The 20,619-nt window shown below is 33.7% G+C and overlaps 3 protein-coding genes across 3 annotated transcripts; 2 read left to right on the top strand and 1 right to left on the bottom strand.

Moving 5' to 3' along the window:
* On the top strand, positions 2,949–6,355 carry LOC104702165 (transcription factor bHLH133). Its single transcript, XM_010417997.2, has 8 exons — positions 2,949–3,384; positions 3,591–3,870; positions 4,004–4,087; positions 4,664–4,729; positions 4,824–4,889; positions 5,133–5,195; positions 5,334–5,378; positions 5,900–6,355. Exons 1-8 carry the CDS (start codon positions 3,077–3,079, stop codon positions 6,095–6,097), a joined length of 1,110 nt encoding a protein of 369 aa, XP_010416299.1. The 5' UTR covers positions 2,949–3,076; the 3' UTR covers positions 6,098–6,355.
* On the top strand, positions 7,410–16,987 carry LOC104702151 (protein tesmin/TSO1-like CXC 6). Its single transcript, XM_010417985.1, has 8 exons — positions 7,410–7,581; positions 14,189–14,491; positions 14,606–14,722; positions 14,860–15,037; positions 15,132–15,479; positions 15,593–15,663; positions 15,746–16,206; positions 16,299–16,987. The coding sequence occupies exons 2-8, from the start codon at positions 14,211–14,213 to the stop codon at positions 16,538–16,540; spliced, it is 1,698 nt and encodes a 565-aa protein (XP_010416287.1). The 5' UTR covers positions 7,410–7,581; positions 14,189–14,210; the 3' UTR covers positions 16,541–16,987.
* On the bottom strand, positions 16,995–19,073 carry LOC104702142 (protein CONTINUOUS VASCULAR RING 1-like). The gene is made up of 7 exons (XM_010417969.2): positions 18,749–19,073; positions 18,336–18,388; positions 18,129–18,238; positions 17,877–18,044; positions 17,687–17,784; positions 17,413–17,539; positions 16,995–17,304 (listed from the first exon to the last, which is right to left on the bottom strand). Exons 1-7 carry the CDS (start codon positions 18,929–18,931, stop codon positions 17,213–17,215), a joined length of 831 nt encoding a protein of 276 aa, XP_010416271.1. The 5' UTR covers positions 18,932–19,073; the 3' UTR covers positions 16,995–17,212.

Raw genomic sequence — 20,619 nt, 5'->3', positions numbered from 1 at the left:
ACCACCGGATTGGGTTCCTCCGAAACTCGACTTTCACTTTCTTCTGCCACCGTACTCAAAGCTCTCTCTCCTCCTACTGTCGCCGGACTCAAACCCGACACACCTACTTCCGGCGAATCGAATTTTGCTTTCGAACCACCATCTCCTTGTGAGATCTTCTTCTCTTTCAAACGCTCACTCCTCCTCACACGACCCCCCCTTGTTTTCACCATCTTCTTACTCGATTTTTGGTTGATTGAAAGAAAACGAGAAAACCCTAGTTCTACAGTTTCACCCAAATCGATTCGAGTTTCCCGAAGAAAGACGAGAGAGAGCGGTTTTAAACATAAATTTTACAGTTTTTTTTTAAAAGATACCGATTCAGTTTCTCGGGTATTAGATCCGATCCGATTTCTTTTGGTTAGACTCAGGTATTCTTTGTAATTATCTTAGTTTTCTTTGGACACTAAAGTAAAACACTGATTTCTTGATTTAAAAAAAAAAATCAAAAAATAGACAAAAAAAGAGAGGGATTTTTGAGATTGTCAGAAATGTTTTAGGGAGTTCTGAGACGAATTCTCGAAATTGACTCCTTCGAAAAATGTAGTTTTTTGGTGTAAAATGAAGAAAAAAACTAAATTACGGTATAATCGTAGTATATTTTAATTTTGTTTTGTAAACGAAAACGAATTCACCGTTTCGCCTTCAAGTTGTGATTGAATGCGTCACCATGAAATCATGCTTTAATCATATTCTGCGTGAGTGGGAAAAAAAATATTTCTAAGTACATGTACATCTTACTTTTTTTCGTTCACCCTATGTTTTTTTATCAAAAAATATTTCCTCCCTTAAAAACCAGAGGTTCATAATACTTCAAAATGGAGTATTAATATATGTACCTTTAATATTTTTATTTTTCCCTACTCTATCCCATACTGGCATACCATAAGCTTAATTAATTATATTACAAAATGGGCGCACACACATATATATGTATATATTTAAAATAGCAAAAACAAAACTATAGTCCATGTGAAAAGAGTATACTATAAAACATATCTATATATATAGTATACTTTGAGATGAAAAGAGTTGATTATGGATAAGCTTTATTAGAAATACAAAGATAGAAGAAAAAACTTGTTTATGTTACATGAAGTTCAAAGAGGTAGCCATTAAGAATACTCAACTAGAAGCAAAGATACAAATTATATCTTAAACAACTTATCTTTTGAACAAAAAAAAAAGCAATACTTATCTTATGGGGGATTATATTGAAAAACAATTTTCTTTGAAATGGAAACTCTGCTTTCATTTTTATTTATTTTTGGTCACTAAACTCTACTTTAATTCATGTATATATACATACACACTCTACTTTTATTCATGTCTTACATAGACATGAAATGTTGTTACCATAACATATTTTTTTAGCTAGGTCGTTTTTTTTTTCATGTGTATAAATCACACAATCAATAAGACAGTTATACCAGTACATACAGGTACTCTATGATCTTATACCAGTTTAAATCACTAACTATAAAATGATCTGGTGATTTATTTGGTAAAAGGGAATGTTTTGTTTTCCCCAATGGGATTAATGATATCAAGACAGAGCCACATACACTATTGTAGTTACTTTTTGTTATTCGTAAGAAAAAAAAGAAGTAAGATGTTTCTAAAAAGCTTATATGAACAATTACAACTTGATGATCCGATGTAACGAAAACTCAGATGAACTTTTGACTCATTTTAACGCAATTAGCTTTGTACCTATTTAGTGGATGGATGCGTACGTATAAAACCCTACGCAACAAACGTCGATCCATTTAAGTCACCACCAACAAAGAAAACTTTTATTTAGTTATCTACACATTGGTTTGATAGAGAGATTATACTCCCACCGTTTCAAAATATATGATGTTTTAACTAAAACACGCAGATTAAGAAGTCTTTACTTTTAACAATTTCAACCAATCAGAAGCAATACTCCATTATATAAAATACTAAATTAATATAAAAGTTGCATAGAAACTTAAAAACATCATATATTATGAAACAAAAAATTTCTCTAAAACATCTTATATTTTGAAACGGAGGGAGTATATGAATAAAATCAGGATAAAAAGCTTAACTAATTTAAATTAAAGGAATTTACCATATAAAAAACTAGTACTTAGTAATTAAGTGACAGAAAGTGAATCAATTAAATGGAATTAAAAGGGTTTAAAATATATTAAAACTATGCAAGACACTTATAATATGCGGAAAATGTCAAAAATATATGTATATATTAAAATATACTCTCTCCGTTTCAAAATATAGGATGTTTTAGTTAAAACACACATATTAAGAAAAAATTATTTTTAAACAGCTTAACTAATCATGGATAAGACTGCATAATATAAAATATAGATTTAATCTACAAGTTATATAGAAAATTGAAAACATCATATATTATAAAACAAAAATGCTTCTCTAAACATCATATATTATGAACCGGAGAGAGTATTATACACCGTATATAAAACCATTCGAATAACCATCTTTTTCTTTTTGTATTAAAATTTTTTATCATTCTTGATTCTCAGCTCATAATTCGATGAAACAACAAAAGCACCTTTTGCTTCCCTACTTTACGATAAAGCTAAAGCATGAAAAAATGAAGTATTCAAAAATGTTTTTTTTTGTTTAAAATACAAAAATGAATTTTGATATACTCCATTTTCTTTCTTAAATTAGTAAACAAATTTCTGTAATTTATAACCATGGGTTTACATAAACTTAATTACACACTTAATGTTATTATTATTATTTTTAAATGGTTTTATGGTTGTTCATCCAGAATTAGTTAATCGTTATATCGAATATGAACAATACTTTAAAAAAAAAAAAGATAAAGGTGGAGAGAGAGAGAGAGAGAGAGAGAGAGACAAATGGTGGTGTTAAATACATCATTGACATCTATCTATTGCTCAATTTGTTTGTCTCTCTTCTTCTTTCCTTTTCTCCAAAAACTAGAGCCAAACTAAAAGCATAGAGAAGCAACAAATCTCAAAATATTTTCAAATTCTTTTACTAGAAACTAAGAGAGGCGATGAATAGAGGAGTGTTGGAGAGTTCGCCGATACAACACGTCACGGCGGCTGGAAACCCTAATTGGTGGAATAACGTCAGCGGCGGCTTGACGCCACCACCGCCGTTGATGAGTACTCACCAGCCACCACCTGCAACCGCTAACTATCTTCCAAGTCTCTTGCTGAACTATTTTTCTTCTCCGACTTCCTCTTCATCTTCTTCTTCACCTTCTTTGCCTCCTCCTAATAGTAACCCTAACGTCTCTTCTTGGCTTGAAATGAGTGATCTGCCTCTTGACCAGCCATGGAGCCTTAGTCAACTCCTCATGTAACTCCCTTTCTCTCTCTATCTCTCTCTCGTTAGGTGTTCCTAAGTAAATGGTTTTAAATTCTTGGATTTGTTTTGTAATCTAATTCGATCTTATGAAGTTTCCCCTTAATTTGTTTTTTTTTCATGTATATATAATATACTTATAGTATTGTATATATATACACAAACAGGATCTAATATGAATATTGTGTCTTTGAATGAAGGGGTGGACTGATGACGGGAGAGGAAGAGAAAATGGAGATGATGAACCGTCATCATCAAAATGAACAGCATAGTTACCAAGAGAAGAAGATACAGAATTGGGAAGAACAAGTTTTGAGGCACCAAGTTTCCATGAAACAAGAGAGTAACAATAATAATGGTTATGGAATAATGTCCTCACCGAACTCACCTCCAAACAAGTCATGTGTTACAATTCACAACACCAATGAAGACAACAAGAACAACAATAATATTCGTCCCAATGGTCTTAACTTGTCCGAGGTTGGTCGAAAGAGTTAACTATTCAGATGAAGATATAATCTTTACCAAATATTTTAAATCAAAGTCTCCATATTTTCATATCAATGAACATTTCTTTTCTTTATTTTTTCTTTGTCAATTTGTGTTCATGAAGTGTAACAGCTCAGAGATGATTGGGTCTTCTATTGGAAATAAGAAACCAAAGCTTCAGGTTCCTTCATCACAATCAACTCTCAAGGTAACTAACTAAAACCCCTATGTGTTTGTTTCTACCTCTTCCTGACATTTTAAATTACAAAACAAATGCACAAACACAAAGCGAATAAGAAACAAACAAAAGAGAATGGGCACAGAATAAGCTGCATGTGTGTGTGATTGTTACATTTTTGTCTTTCTCGTGTGTCTTCTTCTTCTTGATCCCATTATTCTTTTTCTCTTTCTTTCCTATGATTTCAACGGTAGTTACGCAATCCTTTTTGTTAGTTTTTATTTTATTTATGAAATATAGAAACTAAATCTGTTTTTCAGTTTGATTCAGTTTTAGCTCAGCTTTCATTATCTAACAAATTTTTTTATAAATTATCGAAGTTAATTATGTTTCCTCTTCTTGCTCTGTTTATTTTGTCCTGTCTATAGATTAATATTCGTATTGTTGTAACAACACAGATATATATATATATATATATATATATTATATATATTATTTTGATCAGTTATCAAAATGTGTCATTCTTTTTTCTTTTCTTTTTTGTTTGAACCTTATATCAATTTTTGTAGTATGTTTTATGATCTCTTGGTTTATCACTTATCAAAGGTAAGAAAGGAGAAACTTGGAGGCAGAATCGCATCTCTTCACCAGCTAGTATCTCCCTTTGGCAAGGTATAGTTACTTATTAATCTCCTTTTACTAATTCTAATTTCTACATCAAAATTTAAATTGTCACTGTTTGGCTGATTGATCCCTTTTATTTCAGACTGACACAGCTTCTGTCTTGTCGGAGGCTATTGGATACATTAGATTCCTCCACAGTCAAGTTGAGGTGACTTGTCTTTTCCAAACTACCATGCTTCTTATTTCATTTATTTCAAGACAAATATTTCTTTCGAATCTTCCCTCACAACTAAAACAAAAATAATTCGTGTGTGAAACCCAAGTATGGATTATCTGGAGTTCTTTTTGTTTTCCTTCTATATTCAAATTTTTTAAAAATAATTATTAGAACAGAATAATATAAGTAATTGGCACAACTTCTCAATATTTTGTTTGTTTTCAAAATGTTCAGGCTCTAAGTTTACCATACTTTGCTGGTACTACTCCCTCGAGGAATAATATGATGCACCAACATGTAAGTATTAAATTAACCACCTTAGTTACATGTATAATACACTTACATGCATGTGTTTTTTTACTTACACATCATATAATGGGGGTTTTAAAATGTATCTGACTGCTATTTATATTTGATTCCTAATTATGTGTATAGGCTCAAGGAAATTTGAATGGTATATTTCCCGAGGACCCTGGTCAGGTACGCATTATTTTCTAGTTTTATGCACTTTACTTTTCATTGGATCAATTAAACACAAATCTTAATTAAAAAAAAAAAGTTGACAGCTTTATTCCAAAAAAATCACCCTTCTTTTCCTCTATACTATTGTTTGTTCTCTTAAAAGTGAAATGACTAAAGTATGGTCAATAAAATAAATAAAAAGATGACATTACCAAACTTTCTTTTTCAGTCCTCTATTTACCTTTCATTATACCCAAAAAAAAGCCACTTAAAATTATTTATAATATTTACTTTCCTTCATCAAAGTATCTTTTGGCAAATGATCGATCTAAATCAACTTTTGCAACCAATAATATCACCATTTTGTCCATATGTGTTACTTATGCGTAGTGTGGGCTGAGCCGCCTTATATACAAAATTTTGGATTGTTGTGGAGCGGGCCGACCCGTTTTATCACTAACACTAACACTATACTATAGTTTAAATATTTTGTTTCCAAATATATATGCTGAAGAAATCTTTTTTGATTTGGTGATCAGCTTGTAAATGAGTATCGCATGAAAAGAGGAGTTTCATCATCATCGACGGACAATCAAAAGTCAAATCCTAACGAAGAACCAATGAAAGATTTGAGAAGTAGAGGACTTTGTCTTGTCCCAGTCTCATGCACACTCCAAGTTGGTAGCGACAATGGCGCGGACTATTGGGCTCCGGCGTTCGGATTCACTCTCCAGTAACCTATTTCACTTTCTGTTGTTATTTGATTTTTCGTCGGCCAAAAAAATTTAGTAGATGTTATAACATCATGAGCAACCAATCTATTTGAGAAAACAAAAAATCAGTTTCCTCCAAGATTGGTTGTTCATGATGTTTGGCCTTTGGCCTTTGAACATTTGCAGTTGACGAGTATGAGATGGCCTATTTAATCATATTTTTTTAATTAATCATAACTTTATCTACTCTCTTAATGAACTGATGATTGTATTTTAGTTTTATTATTGGTATGGGCGNAGCCTTATATACAAAATTTTGGATTGTTGTGGAGCGGGCCGACCCGTTTTATCACCAACATTCACACTATACTATAGTTTTAATGTTTTTTTCCAAATATATATGCTGAAGAAATCTTTTTTGATTTGGTGATCAGCTTGTAAATGAGTATCGCATGAAAAGAGGAGTTTCATCATCATCGACGGACAATCAAAAGTCAAATCCTAACGAAGAACCAATGAAAGATTTGAGAAGTAGAGGACTTTGTCTTGTCCCAGTCTCATGCACACTCCAAGTTGGTAGCGACAATGGCGCGGACTATTGGGCTCCGGCGTTCGGATTCACTCTCCAGTAACCTATTTCACTTTCTGTTGTTATTTGATTTTTCGTCGGCCAAAAAAATTTAGTAGATGTTATAACATCATGAGCAACCAATCTATTTGAGAAAACAAAAAATCAGTTTCCTCCAAGATTGGTTGTTCATGATGTTTGGCCTTTGGCCTTTGAACATTTGCAGTTGACGAGTATGAGATGGCCTATTTAATCATATTTTTTTAATTAATCATAACTTTATCTACTCTCTTAATGAACTGATGATTGTATTTTAGTTTTATTATTGGTATGGGCGTGCAGAAAAAATTATTACGTCTCAAAATTGAAGAGCTCATATTTGGTACGTACATTTTGGTGATGGCTTGTGGAGTTTATCAATTACATTATACTTATCATCAACAGTAATTATTCAATGAGAGACTAAAACTCCTGGATTACTACTTTTTGTTTGTTTCAAAAAGACTATGCACACTTATGTCTTATCATGTCTGTTGCTCAAAAAATAAAAAAACGTCCTCTTTATTATAAAACTGTGTGAGTATACATCACCACAAGTGTCTCTCCTTTATGCAATCCATCACAACAAGTGTCCCTCTTCATGCAATGCATGTAACACTTGTTTACTTGATTCACCACTTGTTACCAACCCCTCTATGCTTATCTTTGTCTCCTCCCTCTATAAATAGGAGTTCTGTAGAAGAGAAAAATGTATAGTGAGAAGTCTTATCATCTCTCTAAGTTTCTCTCAAGTTTTTCTCTCTCAAATTCATACACTCATCTTCTAGATCTCTTCTCCTTTTGATTCTCCTCATAATAAAATACTTGTTACCTCCAAACTTATAATATAGTTCATAACACGTTATCAGCACGATGTCTTTACCGCTGGAGTTTTTACGAGGTAAGTAAGTTTATATTGTTTCAATTATGTTTATAGAACATAAATATTATAGACATCATGAAATTATGTCTTTTCCGGATTGATCGTCATAAGTTGTAGGCGTTCCCTCCTTTACGATCAAATCTATAGCTAAGTCATATCCGGATAGATCGTTAGATATATGGTAGGCTTTGCCTCCTTCACGAGCAAATAAAAACTATGTCTTTTCCAGATAGACAGATCGTTATATATGGTAGGCTTTGTCTCCTTTACGATCATGTATAAAGCTATATAATATTTGGATTGATCATTTGATATAGTAGGCTTCGTCATTCCATCACGATCTAACAAAAGGCTATATCCTTTCCGGAAAGATCGGTTTTGTCTTATATACGATCAAATATAAGGCTATGTCATTTCCGGACTGATCGTTATACATATAGAGGTCAACCTCATTAATGATCAAATAAAAAGCTTTATCTTTTCTGGATTGATCATTATATATGATAGGCTCTGCCTACTCTATGATCAAAGAAAAATTATGTCTATTAAATTTTTATATATAAGGCTATAGCTCTTAATTTTATTTTCTGAATTTATATGTTTGTTTATTTAATTTTATTTATTCGTAAAAAATAATTATATGTGTTATATAAGATTTAAAAACAATGAAATGTCTTTATAATCAAAAATATATTTCTCTTATGAGAATATATTAAGCACATGTCAATACATTTTAGACAGTGCAAAAAATAATTGGAAAGTCTAGATGAGTTTGTCTCTCGACTTCCAAAGATATCAGATTCATAATTATCGATGTCTCGTGTTCTCCAAGGTCTCAAATAAACTCATGGAGTTTCAAAGACATTTTTTCTGCAGAAAATTATTATATTGAGACAATAAATAAACATGGTATCGCATGTTCGACCATATTGGAGACACGCATGTATATATAATTATATCATGCAAAAACAAAGATGGCAAAATAATAGTAAATGATCGTGATCTATAAATAATATTAAATATCATTGGAATTTATGAAAAGAAAAGGAAGCTTATTCAAACATTGCATGCTTCCATTCACATTTTCTGAGGTAATATAATTTATATTATATTTGTATCAATTTATTAAAATTAATTTTAAAATTCTATTTCTTATTTCTGGAGTCGATGGTTGTATACCTCCTCTTTAACTATGTGATAGGCTATGCCTCTAGAATCATATAATGTTGGTCCAATCACCATTCTTTCAGTTTAACAAGCTCATTTTATATATATGATGGTTCATTTCTTTTCTACTCTCCATATTAAACCCCGAATACAACCGATCTAAAAGTAAGATTCGGTGCAAGATGAATAATCATCATCTTGAGAGGGGATGATACTAGACCCACGTCCTTATAAGGGGACCAAAATTGGTATGTTGTTGATCTTTAAGTGGGATTCAGTACGAGATGAATGAACTCTAAGAGTTACCATCTCGAGGGGGAGAATTAAAGAATCCCAAATTGACAATAATTCGATAAACTTTGGTGAATTTGACACCCCATAGCGATATAACTTTGTTGAAGTCATATCCCATAATTTATCACATATGTGTCACATGTGATAAAGTGTAACATCCATGATAATCACTCTCAAAATGAGCTATAATGAATCGTTCATAGTGCAACTCCAAGAGATTGCAAAATGATTCATGGTGATGTAGTCTCTATTTTTTTACATGGAACATGCAACTTTGCATGTAAAATATCATATATATGAGGCCAACGGTTCGTAAGAAAAAATTATCCCATGTTATATATCATGGTTGGAGATTAAATATTTCTCATTTTGAATATTATGGGTGTGTGATATATATTGTAAATGCTCCTCTACACCACATAAAAATATCATCCAAAGAGGATGAAATATATAGTTGCGTGAGATGGATCTCCGCTCTAATAATATAGAGCCATCTTATGAGAGATATGCGTATTGCAAGATTTGCATATCATCAAGTTGGATGATAAAAGTTCCCCTTCATTATGGGAGAATCATCGAATAGTTTTGGATCTTTGAACAAATGAAACTAATGAATATGAACTTGAAAGTTCAAAAGTTCAACAAATCACTATTCAAAATATATATTGCAAATCAAATGCAAAAAAGCTGATGGATGAGATTTCATATAATTATTGATCCTCACATAAATGAATATGAACTTGTAGTTATGAGAAATCTCACATCGCAGTTAGAATTGCTCCAACAAAATATGTCTCTGACGGATGACATACTAAGTCTATGATACATAAGAAACATGACAGACTACTTTGGTTCCTAAGAAAGATAAAATCTTTGAAAAGAAAAATGAGCAAATTAAAAAGAAGATTATACTCTCAAAAGAGGAGCAAATAAACTCCTAAAGAGGAGTAGATAGAATCTTTAAGAAGAGCTAATAGACTCCTAGAGAGGAGCATATAGAATCATAAAAAGGAGCAAGATACTTCTCTAGAGGAGTAGAGAAACCGATTGATATGGTTAATAATGAAATCATGTACATGTATAAAATCATTTATATAATGATTAAAGAGATCTCGATTAACCATGTCATTACGAAAAATATGGAACCAAAGACATACATGTCGACAATAAATTGTATAGCGTAATGTTATTAATGAGGATCATAAATCTCCGCTCTGTGAGCGTATAGAGATATATATTGGCCAATAAAAGAGGTAGTCAAGTTTATATAAACTAGTATGAAAAACGAGTATTTTTTGGACTAGTGGTCCAAGAATCAAAAAGGTATAATGATATATAACAAAATGGTGTGTCGCGCCATGTTTTGTTAAAATACCCTATCAAACAAAACAAATGCTATATGAATGGCTTGAAATATGCCTTATGGGATGCTTGAAGAGCTTATCCTGAAAAATATATGATATCATAATTATGTTCTCGAGAACTCATTGATGATCATCAAAACCCTTAAAGGTTTGAAAAAAAGAGATCTTGGAAACATATTTCGAAATAGATGTTATAATAATCACTTCTAATAGAAGTCAAAAATATATATATATATATATATATATAGTCATATAAAATCATATATAAATGCTGACGTTATATATTTTATGAATTGTGCATAGCATTTTCTACTAATCTCTTTGCAGCATATAGCTCATTCTCTATGAGTAGATTTTGAGATGAGTTAAAACATATATTCTATTGCAAAGGTATGATTAACTTGGGTTTATTATATTTTGGAACCCCCAAGTTTGGTTTAGTTGGTTTTGTAGATAGAAGATTTATATCGGATCAATATAAAGATATATCGCAAAACAACAACTTTATGACGTTTCAGTGATAGACTTTGGCCATCGCTTATTCGATTCATGCCAAATAGTTGTGCTTCATATGCCATATCGAGAATCCCTAATGGCTCAAATGATGTCCGAACATCAACCAATAGTTACCCGCCTAAGACTGGAGCCTCGTAACATGTTGACAAAGAATTTCAAACAGAGGGTTTGATCGACATCAGCTAGTTAATGCTTGTTGAGACCCGTTAGCAGGAAGCAACCAAGATAGTCACAACACGGTTTGAAGACTCTATTGCATATGTCGTCCAATTCAAAGGAAGTTACACGAAGAGCGACAAAACAAGACATATTCCTCTCTTACGGCCAAGAATTTGATAAGAATAAGGAAGTTGATAGCCAATACATCAACTCAAGTAATAATGTAGCAGATGTACTTACAAAGGTGCCTACTTCATTCATATCAAAATGCATCTATTGAAGATGATACTTTCAGGGGGAGAATATGATGATTCGCGTGGCTGTACTCTTTTTCTCTTATCATGGTTTTTATCCCAATGAATTTTTCCATGACAAGGTTTTTAACGAGGTAGCAAATAACACACAAAAGATCGACCTCAAAATGAGAATGTCAATGATGAAGAGAACAAGACTCATATGTTTCAGGTGGAGATTGCATCACTATTCGTTGAAAACTACGAAGCATATTTACAAAATTATTTCTTACTTCAACATTGAGAAAGCATATTCATAGTATTGGAATGCGGCATCTACGAGATCTGTAAAGTTTTTTAGAGGGGGAGTTTACACTACTGTACTTTTTTTTTCCTTGACATGGTTTTTATCCCATTGGGTTTTTCCATTATGAGGTTTTTAATGAGGCAGTATGTAACTCATCACTAGTGATGGATACTCAAGGGGGGGGTGTTATAAAACTGTGTGAGTATACATCACCACAAATGTCTCTCCTTCATGCAATCCATCACAACAAGTGTCCCTCCTCATGCAATGCATGTGACACTTGTTTACTTGATTCACAACTTATCACCAACCCCTATATGCTTGTCTTTGTCTCCTTCCTCTATAAATATGAGTTTTGTAGAAGAAAAAAATGTACAGTGAGAAGTCTTATTATCTCTCTAAGTTTCTCTCAAGTTTTTCTCTCTCAAATCCATACACTCATCTTCTAGATCTCTTCTCCTTTTGATTCTCCTCATAATAAAGTACTTGTTACCTCCAAGCTTATAATATAGTTTATAACACTCTTAATTTTGTCATAGCCAAAAGAAAAAAAACATTGAAAACTCTTAAGTACTTTGAATTCAGAGTAACAGTGATATTATGAGTAATGTCGATGATAACTTGATCAACATGTGTTTGGCTTTGGTGTTTCGATTTATAATAACCAATAACAGTAACCAATATGTAACAGAATCCATCCCACCCAGTTTGATCAATGGCATCAAAACTTTTAGTTGTTAGCAAATTTTAGGTAGTTTACATCAAAATAATTGTATTATACAGTTTTTGTAAATACAAACGGAATTTAGTTGAATAAATATAGTAAGATTTATATGAATATAAAAAGAGTAGGAGTACAAAATACAAATACATGGTAACTAAGCATAAATTCAAAGAAAGAAAAACAAAGAAAAAACAAGTTCGGAGTATCCATCCACATGTCAACTGAAATCCACCCACTGATTTAAAAAAAACAGAGGAGTTTTCAAATTTGGACTTAAACGATGGATAATTGGATTCATTTCGGGTTTAGGCCCGACTAGGTTTTTTACCCACTACAAAATCCCTATACTTCTCAAAAGTCTTGGATTGAGTCTTGGAGATCTAAGATGAAATTTATGGCTTAGCTTAGCCTTAATGTTATATACAAATGAACTTAATTAAGGAAGAAGCATTAGTTGGTTAAATAATTAATTTGTATGCTAATAATCTACACCTTTGTAATTCCTTATAGTGTCTTCAACTTAATAGTAGTTGATGTTCCTATTAAAACACCAAATATAGCTACGGTGGGACTTGTAATATATACTGAACCATTTCCTAAAAAAACGTAATAGTTGTGTGAGTTCATTAGTCTCTGGTTCATTAGTCCAGAGACTAAAACTTTGGATTACTAAAACATAGTCTCTGGTCCATTAGTCTTGATTGATTTTGATTGTTATAAACTTTTTTACGGTTATAGGTATATGATTGTCAGTTTTTTTTGTTGTTGGCTTTTAAATCGCAATTATTTTTGTTTGCGGGGTTAAATAACAAAAACATTATCAACATACTTATCTAAGATTCGGTAGCTATTTAAGGGAGAAATTAGTCAAAACAATCTTTTAACTTTTGGTAACTACGTAAAAAAAAAATATCAACTCTATAGAAAATAAATCTCATTTTTTTAATTGATTACTCAAAATTAGACCCAAATTTAGTCAACTTTAGCTATACTCTAAAATTAAATAAACATTAATTTTATTATTATTAGTCATAAGAAAATTAAACCTTAATTATGTATTTTGCTAGACTTTTTTTCTTTTTTGTCAGATTAATAAAGTATGAGATGACATAAGAAATACAAGTGAATTAAAAAGGTTACTTAGAAATCATTATTTCAGTTTCTATAAATCCCCAAAAATTAAATTATGGGCAAGAACATTACAAATAAAAGATTACGACAAATTCGTGAATAAACAAAAGATTAGGGCCAAAACTGTTATTCAAAAACAATTTTTTTTGTAATATAATTTGTGAGGATCGGACGGTGAAAGAAGAACCACACTTCAAACCTTATATGAATAGTAATCGTCGGATCAACGTGTCTAAAAACAACCGTACGATCAAAATGCGAAACAAATCTAACCGTCTAATATAATCCAGAAAAAAATGAAATTTCAAAAACATGTATAAGAGAGGGAGGACGACGATGAGTGTTAAAATTAAAAAAACGAAGACGAAGAAGAAGAAGATTCAAAACCCCAAATTTCTCTGTTTTTTTTTTGGTTCCGCTACCAAATCTCTCTTCTTCTACTTCTTCGTCTTCTTAAACCTTTCAAAACCCTAATTTCCTTTACCTCTCTCTAAGTCTAGATCAATAAATACGAATTTCAAAATCCCGTTTTTTATTTTTTAAGGTTTTTTTTAAAGTAGACGACGATTCGGCTCCTGGGTTTTTTTTTCGTTGTGAATTCAGATCTTGAGATTTTCGTTTTTTCTCAAAAGCTGATTTGTAATTGAATTGGTGATTTATAAATTTTGGGTTTTTTTTTTTTTGAATTTCGTTGGGGGAAAAATTTCTGGGTTTTGGTGTGTTTTCTCAGAGGAATTCGAAAATTTTGGGAGATGGGAGAAGGTGAAGGAGAAGGAGACAAACTCCCGCCAAAAAAGGATGAGGTGATTACACAAGACTCGATGAAGTCGGCGAGGCAGCTCGATTTCACTCATGTGGTGCATCCACCTCACTCTAATCAAGCTCCCGTCACATCAATCCCTTCACCTGCTGTGACGGCTACGCCGCCTATTACTACAAGTCAGGCACGACCTGTTTCGACGACGACGGTGGCGACTCCGATTCCACCGCCGCCACAGCCTCAGGGGCTTCTTCACGTCCCAATTAGGCATCCGTAAGTCTGCTTTCTTATTCAAAAATTTGAACTTTTTTGAGAAGTCAGATTTGGGGATTGAAGCAAAGCGTCGATCTTTTTAGAGATTTTTTTGAATTTTTTCATAATGCATAGGGAAAGGTTTGAATCTCCGAACTCGAAACCAAGGCCTGTGGGTGTGGGGGAAACTAGAGATGGAACCCCTCAGAAGAAGAAACAGTGTAACTGTAAACACTCACGCTGCTTGAAGTTGTAAGTCTCTCTCCATCTAACCCTTGATGGGCATTATGTTATGCATTGTCGGCTGTAAGTCTATTTTATGTTTTGTTACTCAGTGGTATATAGATTTCATACGAATTGAGCACTACTATGCATTGTCTTTTGATTAGGTACTGTGAATGCTTTGCATCCGGTACTTACTGTGATGGTTGCAACTGTGTGAATTGTTTCAACAACGTTGAATTTGACACCGCGAGACGAGAAGCTGTTCAAACAATATTGGATCGGAATCCAAATGCATTCAAGCCTAAGATTGCTAGCAGTCCACACGGCGGACGAGATAGCAGGGTATGTGGTTTACTTAATTGTGTTAATGCTCTTTAACCTGTTGGTCTTATTAAGGTTGTTGGATAACTTTTGAAAATTTTAACTCGATTTGCAGGAGGAGGTTGGTGAACCTGTGATGTTAGGGAAACACTACAAAGGCTGTCACTGCAAGAAATCAGGATGTCTTAAGAAGTACTGTGAGTGCTTTCAAGCAAATATCCTTTGTTCTGAGAACTGTAAATGTTTGGATTGCAAAAACTTTGAAGGAAGTGAAGATAGACAATCGCTCTTTCACGGTGAACATTCCCACAACGTGGCTTACCTCCAACACGTAAATGCTGCCATAACTGGAGCTATCGGTTCCTATGGCTTTGCATCTGCTCCAGGTCCTAAGAGAAAGAAAGGTCAGGAGTTTTTCTACAACCAAGGAACCAAAGATTCACCAACTCATAGGCTTGGCCAGGTAAGTCAGTTACAACCTCAAGTTTATTTGCTCCGTCTGGTTAATATTCTATATGCTTTCCTTATCTGTCCTCCTTGGTTAGTGAAATGTTAGATCTTAATTATTGGTATCAGGCAAATACTGGAAGAACCCCATCTTCGGAAACTGATTCTCGTGCTGGAGGCCCATCCAAAGTTGTATATAGGTAAAATTCTGATGTGTTGACAAAGCTAAATCTTTTCTCTGGGATTGCAGAAACTGATTTATAAATATGTTTTCTTTTGAAGGTCTCTTTTGGCAGACATAATTCAACCGAAGAATGTGAAAGCCCTATGTTCTGTTCTGGTTGCTGTAGCTGGGGAAGCTGCAAAGGCATTAACAGAAAAACGGTTAGCAGATCAGAAAGAAACGTCCGTATCTTCTTCTGTGCAAGATCAAGGACAAGGCAATAATAAAGGTACCGAGATTGAGATAGCTGCGACTGGAAATCAAGCTGAGAAATCTGGTCCAGAGGATTCCAGTTCAGATGGCTCCAAAGGGAGGTCACTATCTCCAGACACTTTGGCATTGATGTGTGACGAACGGGACACTATGTTAATGGTTGCAGCTTCACCTAAAGGTTCGGTTGAGCCTACCTCACAGCTACCAAACGGCGGGCAAGACCAGTTTTATGCAGAACAGGAGAAAGTAGTGTTAACCAAGTTCCGTGACTGCCTTAACCAGATTATTTCTTGCGGAGAATTAAAAGGTAAGACATTTCTTTGATCATCAAGAAAATGGGGTATATAGCCAAACATAAGATTCACGTTTTAAAACCTAGTTTTTGTTCGTTTGTTGCAGAATCAAATTTTTCTTCGTCAAGAATGAATCTAGATACACCTGCGCACACTGCCGTCAAAGTCCAGCCAGTGGTTCAACAAAGACCAGTTGCGAATGGAGTTTCTCAAACCATAAAGCAACCTTCCCAGCTAACAACAACAACCCCAACACCAACACCAACAGCAACAACAACAACACCAACTACATCCGCACAAACTCAACTTCATAAAACTCCAGCTTTGTCTGAGAAGAAAGACCTCTGAATCAATATTTACTCCTTTAGGAAAAAATGACTTTACAGAAATGCAGCTGCATCCACCTCCCCAGGCCTGACTTACGAGGTAATGTCACCAACACCGTTTTCTTCCTCTTAGATATTCTAAAACAGAGGAGAAGTCGCAGCTTCAGCACATTAGCAGGTGCTTAGAGAGTATTATTATTATATAACTATTCATACAATTTTATTAGGTTAGGCATTCTTCTTCTTTTCTTTCTTCCAAATTCTTCTCTTTGATTCATAAGAGCTGTCTCTTTACAAATTGTTGTCACTATTAGTGTACATTGCTATTTACCATCGGCAATCACAGTGATTGTTTACTGTGGAACATACATGCTTTAGCCTGATTTCGATATGATTTAGGAATACAGAAGATCTGATGTTACTTCTGCTTTAGATTTGAAGCATACATAAAATAAAATCATATTTTGGATTTCGGAGGCTTCAAGTCAATTCTTGTCATAACAGAAAATTCGCAAAGCTTTTTCGAGAAAAATAATATTTTCAGGAGAGTGATTCATATCAAAGAAGAGAGACCTACCTTACATTATACACTTTAGTAAACACAAATGAAATATTCCAACAATACTGAAGAGACTCCAGAGACAAACGCACTCATCGTCACCCACAACAAAAAGAGAAAGTGTTCTGCATGAAACTATAGACTTGTAGTTCTATCGATTGAGGCCGAAGGTTTATCAAGAGTCGATAGAATCTGTGGCATTGACATTCCACCCGATACAACAATCTCTGCAGATGAAGAATGAGTGTAAATAGTTCAGTAGCTTTCCACAAAACAACACATCTAGGACAGACAATAAGCCACACGATGGCTGAGTTTAGATTATGAAATCTCACCTATTCCTTCCCGGACAGATAGATTCGGCCTGATAACATCATTACTGTTGACAAGTAGTATATCTCCGATATAAAGGTGGTTCGTGGGAACATATACACAGCAAAGTTCCTCCTCAGTTGGGTAGTTCTGCAATGACAGAGCATTACTACATTTTACTATAGAAAGGATCTAATTATAACAAACAATGCTTAGAAATTGTCTATGCCCTCTGTATCCTACAAGAAAAGTTCTGAAAACAATAACAAAATCCTTGAACCAAGCAGTTTCACTCACCTGGAGAACAACAGTCGATGTAATGAAGCCAAATGCATATTCGCCTATTCGGGGATGCCTAATGATTGCAACTTCCTTGAAAGCTTGTGTATTTTGATCTGAACAGAGAAAGAACTGGATATGAGCAAGTTGAGATTAGAAAATTATAATTAACTTAGAAATGTAAAATAAGTTTTTTCTTAAGCGATACCAGGAGATATGGCAGTGCTGATCTGCTTAGAGGCGTTGTAGATATGACGAACAAATGGCATTCGCTTGATAAACCACTCTCCTAAGTTCAGAACCGATGCTCCCAACCACGAAGACATGAACACCCCGACCAAGAAGATGAATGCTATGGAAGTCAAAAAACCGAAACCTGCAAAACCAAAATCAAACTCATGTGAGCAGCAGATCATATCAAGTGGTTGATTCGATAAAGAGGGACAATTCAAATGCTTACCAAATACGTTGATTCCAAGTTGTGCATATATTGGAGAGAAGAATCCATCCACAAAGTGAATAAACCACCATGTTATATAGAAAGTAATTGCAATAGGAAGTAGGATAACACTGCAAAGAGCAATTGAGATTTCAAAAACTATCAGCGCAAATTCTGAATCTATGCCAACTACAATCAAATGCCAAAAAAAATTCAACGCTTGCTTACCAGCCTGTCATGAACTTCTTGGACGCCCAACCCCTAATGAACAAGCTTAAAGTCTGCAGGAAATAGCTAAAGCATCAGACCACAATGCTCCATGTGTATCATATATGGTTGAAAACATGAATGACCATAAACATCACAAGACTCAAGAATCGACAGATCCTAACAAAAACACTTGAAATGCAAATTCATACTTGACTCAATCAGGAAAGGTCAAATTTTTACAAGCTTCTGCACAATAAAGGTCAGTGTTTGGCTAGTTCACACAAGTTCCAGGAAGTGTTCTGGTGATAGATTGAATCTAGGGTAAAACAAGTTCCAAGATTCTGAACTAAGGGGGAAACAAATAAATCTATGAAGACTAAATCTTGAAAGGAACTAAGAACAAGATTCTAGATCAGGAGATGAAACTAGACCTCGTGGCTGGATTGATGCGAAGAAGAAGAAGAAGAAGAAGAAGAAGAAGAGGAAGAGGAAGCAGAAGAAGAAGGCTTCGAAGAAGGACCATCGTCTTTGTCGCCGGAATCAGCGACGGGAATCAGAAGCTCCCGATCTCTTTCTCGATTGGCCATCACAACCGCCGGCTTCTCGTCTCCCATCGCCGTGAAACTCAGGCGATAAGGAAATCAAGTCGGAGAAGAGAGAAATGCCGGTGACCAGTGAACAGCGGAAAGGAAAAAAGTTGAGACTTTTTTGCCGGCGACTGTTCTTTCTTCTGAGCACAAAAAAAAAAAAAAAAAAGGGGCTAAGCTAACTCCAACTTGAAGCTCTCTGTCGTTTTTAGATTTTTCCCCCTTTTGTATTTGTCTTCTTTTTACTTATCTTTTTCTTGTTTTACCACATAATTAATTTTTGTTAAAAAAAATTCCGATCTTAATACTACTAAAAGTTAATTACATTTTGAAAATGTCTAAAATCACACAAAGTAATTACTAACCGTGCCACTCAAAAGAGTTATCGAAATCAAATCATTAAGGATAATTATGTATTTATGTATCAAATTAATAATTTAATATCTTCAAGTAACTGACTTTTTTTCAAATACAGAAAATAATACCTTTAAACTTTTTGATCTTGGTGAAACGCAGCATGCAAACAATGGTAACACCATTCTCATATGCATGTTCACATTGAATTGAAAAATTCAACCGTATATTTCCCCCACAAAGTGACAGGCAATCTCTCATCATTGACATATAAATCAAGTTAACAGTTATCAAAATAACAAACATCGATTGGTTAGAAAATTTTATTCAATCAAAACTTACTTTTCATCTCTAGCTCGAAGTTCAATCTTCTTAACTGGTTTATTGTTAACATCAAAGTCTTCAACATCACCAAGATTAACAACTTGACCAATGACATCTAAAGAAGACAATTATTAGTTAGCGATAATTTTTAAATACATAAAAAGAGATTTATAAGAACTTACCAACCAAAATGCTGGTATTAACCTCGTGGACTAAGATCTTTGGAAAATTTGCTAGGGATAAGAAAGTCGACTCACTAACATTGTCCCTCGCCCTAACATTGATACCGTTAACAAAGTTATACTTGTACACGTGCGAAGCAGGTCTGAAATGACCAGCACCATTGGTTAGACTGAATGTTTCAATGAATCTCCCACTACAAGAAAACAGCCCATTCCCGACTACAGTAAGAGTCGTTAAGTAGTCGCTAATTTGCTGTTTACGACTCAGTTACGGCTAAAACGTGTAGTCGTAAATCCTTAGTCGGAATTAGTCGTAAAAATAGTCGTTATTTAACGACTACTGTACGACAAAATTCCGTAGTCGTAAACATAGTCGTAACAGAGTCGTAAATATTACGACTACGATACGACAAAGTTACGATTAACCAGCAGTTATATAGGCAGTTGTAAAGGAGTCGTAGTGTAGTCGTAACATTTGAAGACTCGGTTACGACGGATTTACGACTAATCATGATATACAGTAATTTTGCTTGTAGTCGTAACGTAGTCGTAACATGCTTATTGATTTACGACTATTTGGCTACTATTCTAAACAAATTAATAATGTAATTTTAATTTGTTTAGCGACTAATGTTTTGTGGAAAACAAATTTATAAATGTTTTAAATTGAAATTGGTACCTGTTTCTCAAAATATTATGAAACCAATATTGTAAATAGAACAAAAACAAGATTAAGACAATAAAGTCATATTAACCATGATTTATAATACAAACCAAAAGACCAAGTTTCTCACAAGACAAATATACAAACCAAAAGAGACAAATGCATACCAAGTATACATGTGTCTCAACAAA

Source organism: Camelina sativa, chromosome 1 (genome assembly GCF_000633955.1).
Source record: "Camelina sativa cultivar DH55 chromosome 1, Cs, whole genome shotgun sequence".
Taxonomy (NCBI): domain Eukaryota; kingdom Viridiplantae; phylum Streptophyta; class Magnoliopsida; order Brassicales; family Brassicaceae; genus Camelina; species Camelina sativa.
This window is presented reverse-complemented; position numbering and strand designations above follow the sequence as displayed.